Source organism: Plasmodium reichenowi (genome assembly GCF_001601855.1).
Source record: "Plasmodium reichenowi strain SY57 chromosome Unknown, whole genome shotgun sequence".
Taxonomy (NCBI): Eukaryota; Apicomplexa; class Aconoidasida; order Haemosporida; family Plasmodiidae; genus Plasmodium; species Plasmodium reichenowi.
The window spans coordinates 1-4,132 of NW_017962461.1; the positions used below are offsets into that span (position 1 = coordinate 1).

A 4,132-nucleotide genomic window follows, 5' to 3' on the forward strand; every position below is an offset into this window, starting at 1 on the left:
AATGTAACTATATATATATATATATATATATATAGTTACAATAATGATACTTTAATTGTTATTATAATTTGTAAAATTCCAGAAAAAAAAAAAAAACTAAAGAATAATATATATATATAAATCTTTTAAAACACATATGAGTAACATAAGGAAATACACATATATATGTATATGTACACATATAAATATATAATAAATATTATATATAAGTGAAAAAAAAGTAATAATAATATAAATAATATAAGTAATGAAACAGAAATATTGAATAAACACCATTTTATTTTTATAGAAATATATAATATGATTAGTTTATTATTATATATATATATTTTTTTAATTATATATATATTCTATAAAGTTTTATATCAAACATATATTTTACAATTGTAGTATCTATTGTGTTCAAATTGTTACATACTATAATTTAATTGGTTTTTTTTCCTTATGGATTTATTAAAAATTATTTTATTTGATTTCTTTTACTTTAATTATATACAATACTAGAATCAAATATATAATATTTTAATAATATATATATATATATATATATATATATATATGTGCTTATAACAATTATTTGTTCATATTATATTTATATTAAAGTATTATATAAAATATGAACTGAAATATGATTTACGCATAGATCTATATTTTATTCTATTATTCTTGAAATATTTATATTTTTCTTGTATGCATCCATATAACAGGTATGTATATAAGCTAATATGTAATATATTTTATAAAATATAGTAATAACATTTAAAAATTATATGAATTATATATATTGAAAAAATCCATGTTCAATATATAATATTTTATTATAAAGTAATTTAAATTATTGATATCTTTTATTATACTTTCTGTTTCTTATTAAGTATTTTTAATTTGATAATATTTACATTAAAATACACATGTTAATTGATAATATATTAGAAAAAATAAAAAATTTGTTATATATTTATTTTTGTAAAAATTATTTTTTGGTATTATTATAATGTATTTTGAAAAATTATTATTCATTTGTCTATATTTATATATATATATATATTATAGATATTAACATTATATTTGTATTCACATATAATAAACTTTTGTATAAACGTATATTTGGAATTTTTTTTTTTAAATATAATTATGGGTAATTTTGTATTATCTTGTAATTAATGTTTTATTTGATTAAATATATATATTAATTATGTCGTTTTTTTTTTTTTTTTTTTTTACATTATATATATATATATATATATATATATATTTCTGTTGTGTTGAAATTTTTTTTTTTTATTTTCTTTTAAATACAAATCTTATTATAAATTATACATTATATATGATATATTTTATATGTAGAATAAAAGTAAAATATTAAAAATGTATTCTTTATTATACATTTAATTATAATGTGCAATTTTATAATTTGGATAAGATTGTGTACATATATACATAATTTAATATTTTTTGTAATATTAATTTTAAGGAGGAAACAAAAATATATTTTTCAATATATTATATATTTTGTATATATTTTGATGTTATTTTAATTATGACAATTTTGTTTTTCAAAATATATAAAATCAATATTTACCACTATATATATATATATATATATATTATTTAAAATATATGAGATGTACTATTTTATGTTAAAAAAAAAAAAAGTACTTGAAAAAATAATATATAAAAATAAATACATATGTTAAATTGAGATATATTCAATAATTATAATACTTTAATGAATTCTTTAGTTATAACGAAAAAAAAAAAAAAAATATGAATATTAACACTTTAATAGAGTAGTTCTTTTAAAAAATCGCTAATTTAAAAAATTGGATTGAAATATATATGAGTATTTTAAAAATATTATATATAAATATATATGTATAATGAGGTATAATAAAAAAAATGCATGCATATATTATTTTGTATCTTTATACACATTTTGTAAAAAAAAAAAAAATAAATAAATGCTTTAATATCGCATACTTTTTGAGAACGTTTTATGCCATATAATGTATAATTATTAAAATTTATAATAGTTAAAAAAATAATTGCTTTATTTGTTTTTAATAGTATAATTGAATTTATTATTCGCAATTTTATTTAAATAAATAAATAAATAAATATATATATATATATATATATAAATAGTGCCTTTTTTATTTTATTATATTTTTTATTCGTTTATTTATTTCGTATATTTCAATAAATTATAAAAATAATATAAATATAAATATTTATATATATATAATATAGATTTTCTGTTTATATTCATTTATATTTTCTTTTTTTTTAATATATTTTAATATATAAGTATCATTATTTGTGATAATTTCATTCATTATATATTAATCAAAAATATAATAAAGTTTTTAATATGAGGAATAACGAAAAATATAATATATTTTCCATGTATAATGCTGATGAGAATCAAAAGGGAAAAGTACATTATATCTCATTTAAATATCTGTGTTTGTGTTTATACATAATTGGATTTTATTGTTTGCTTCTATGTGTAAGTTAATAATAGATATTTATTTAGTGTTAATTATCGTGTTTTATAAATTAATTTAATATAAAATATATTGTATTAAATGCATATATGTTATATAATATATATATTTTGTGTATTATTATTTTTTTTTAATATAGAAATCATTAGGAAACTGCAGCTTTGGAATTGCTAATATTAGCAATGTATATGAACGCAATTTAAGTGAGGTAGAAGAATATAATTATTGGCCACAAAGGAAAAGTTATTTAAAATATAAAAAGGAAGATGTAAATAAAATAAAAAGTAATTTAAATAAGAGAAAATATAATGAACAAATCATAGAGAAATATGAAAACATTATTAATAAGAATCTTTGTAATATTCATATGGAATATAAAAATAGTAGTTATAAAAAAAATATGGATTATAAAAACATGTCAAAGAATTTAACAGAAAAGGAATTGCGTGATGGTTTAAATTCATTAGAAGGTTGTCCATCAAAAGAAGATCTTAGAATTATATGGGCTCATATACTTGGTGTTGTAAAGGGAGGATTGGATGATGTATTGAATATGTTAAAGGGATCAATACAAAAATATTTAGATAATGATATTTATGTTGGTAAGTATGATCGTGGTAAAAATATATATTTATATGAGCGTATGTGGGATGAATGTTATTCGAGATTTTATGAAACAATAGTAACTGAAGAGCTAAAATACAGTAAAAAATTTTTCAGTTTAATTAATGGTAAAAATACACTTGATGACATATTAAATTTTATTTATTCGTTCCTAGAATATATTGAAATATTAAAAAATGAATTACATGGAAAATATCAAAAAGAACTCTCAGAAAAAATTTCAAAAATCTCGAATAAAAAAAAATAATTTCTTATAAACATTACAAGAAATGTATATATATTTTTAATTATATTATACCTAAAATATTTATAGGAAGTGTTTTTAAAATGTGTTGAATTGTACAAAAATAATTATTTTTCATATATACATATATGTATATAATTTTAATTTTTTAGCCTAATATACAAAATTAGATAGATATATGTTAGTTCATCCTTCATGTGTATGTTTGCATAAAATTTATTAAATATATATATTTTAATTTTAAGGAAAATTATTAAATTAATCATACAAAAGTACGTGTTTATATTTTTGTTAAATACGTTTGAATTAGATGTGTGTGTGTTCGTATATATATATATATATATATATATATATATACATATATATGTCGTATTTATTATTTATATAAAATATTACATTAAAATATACACATATAACTATTTAAAGTATTTATTATTATTATAATAATTATATTATGTACAAGACAGATGCTATATAGAACTCTTACACAAAGCTTTTTTAATAAGTATATAATTTTTTTTTATAGTTAATATGATATACACTTAAACATATTTATGTTTTATACATTATATATATATATATATATATTAATTAGCATAGGTATTTTACATAGCTTTGAACAATTTATTATTCCTTTGTGTAAATATATATTAGTACTTTTAGTTTTTAAATAATTCCAAATATATTTATGAGTACTTCCTTGTTATCTTGTTATAAGGTTTTATTTTATTTGATTAAATATATATATGATTTATAT

The 4,132-nt window shown here is 15.2% G+C and overlaps 1 protein-coding gene across 1 annotated transcript; it reads left to right on the forward strand.

The window, feature by feature from the left end:
- Positions 1–2,371: 2,371 nt before the first annotated feature.
- On the forward strand, positions 2,372–3,378 carry PRSY57_0024600 (exported protein (PHISTa); the record flags this gene model as incomplete). The annotated part of the gene is made up of 2 exons (XM_012905237.2): positions 2,372–2,509; positions 2,647–3,378. 2 exons carry the CDS (start codon positions 2,372–2,374, stop codon positions 3,376–3,378), a joined length of 870 nt encoding a protein of 289 aa, XP_012760691.2.
- Between the last annotated feature and the right edge of the window lie 754 nt (positions 3,379–4,132).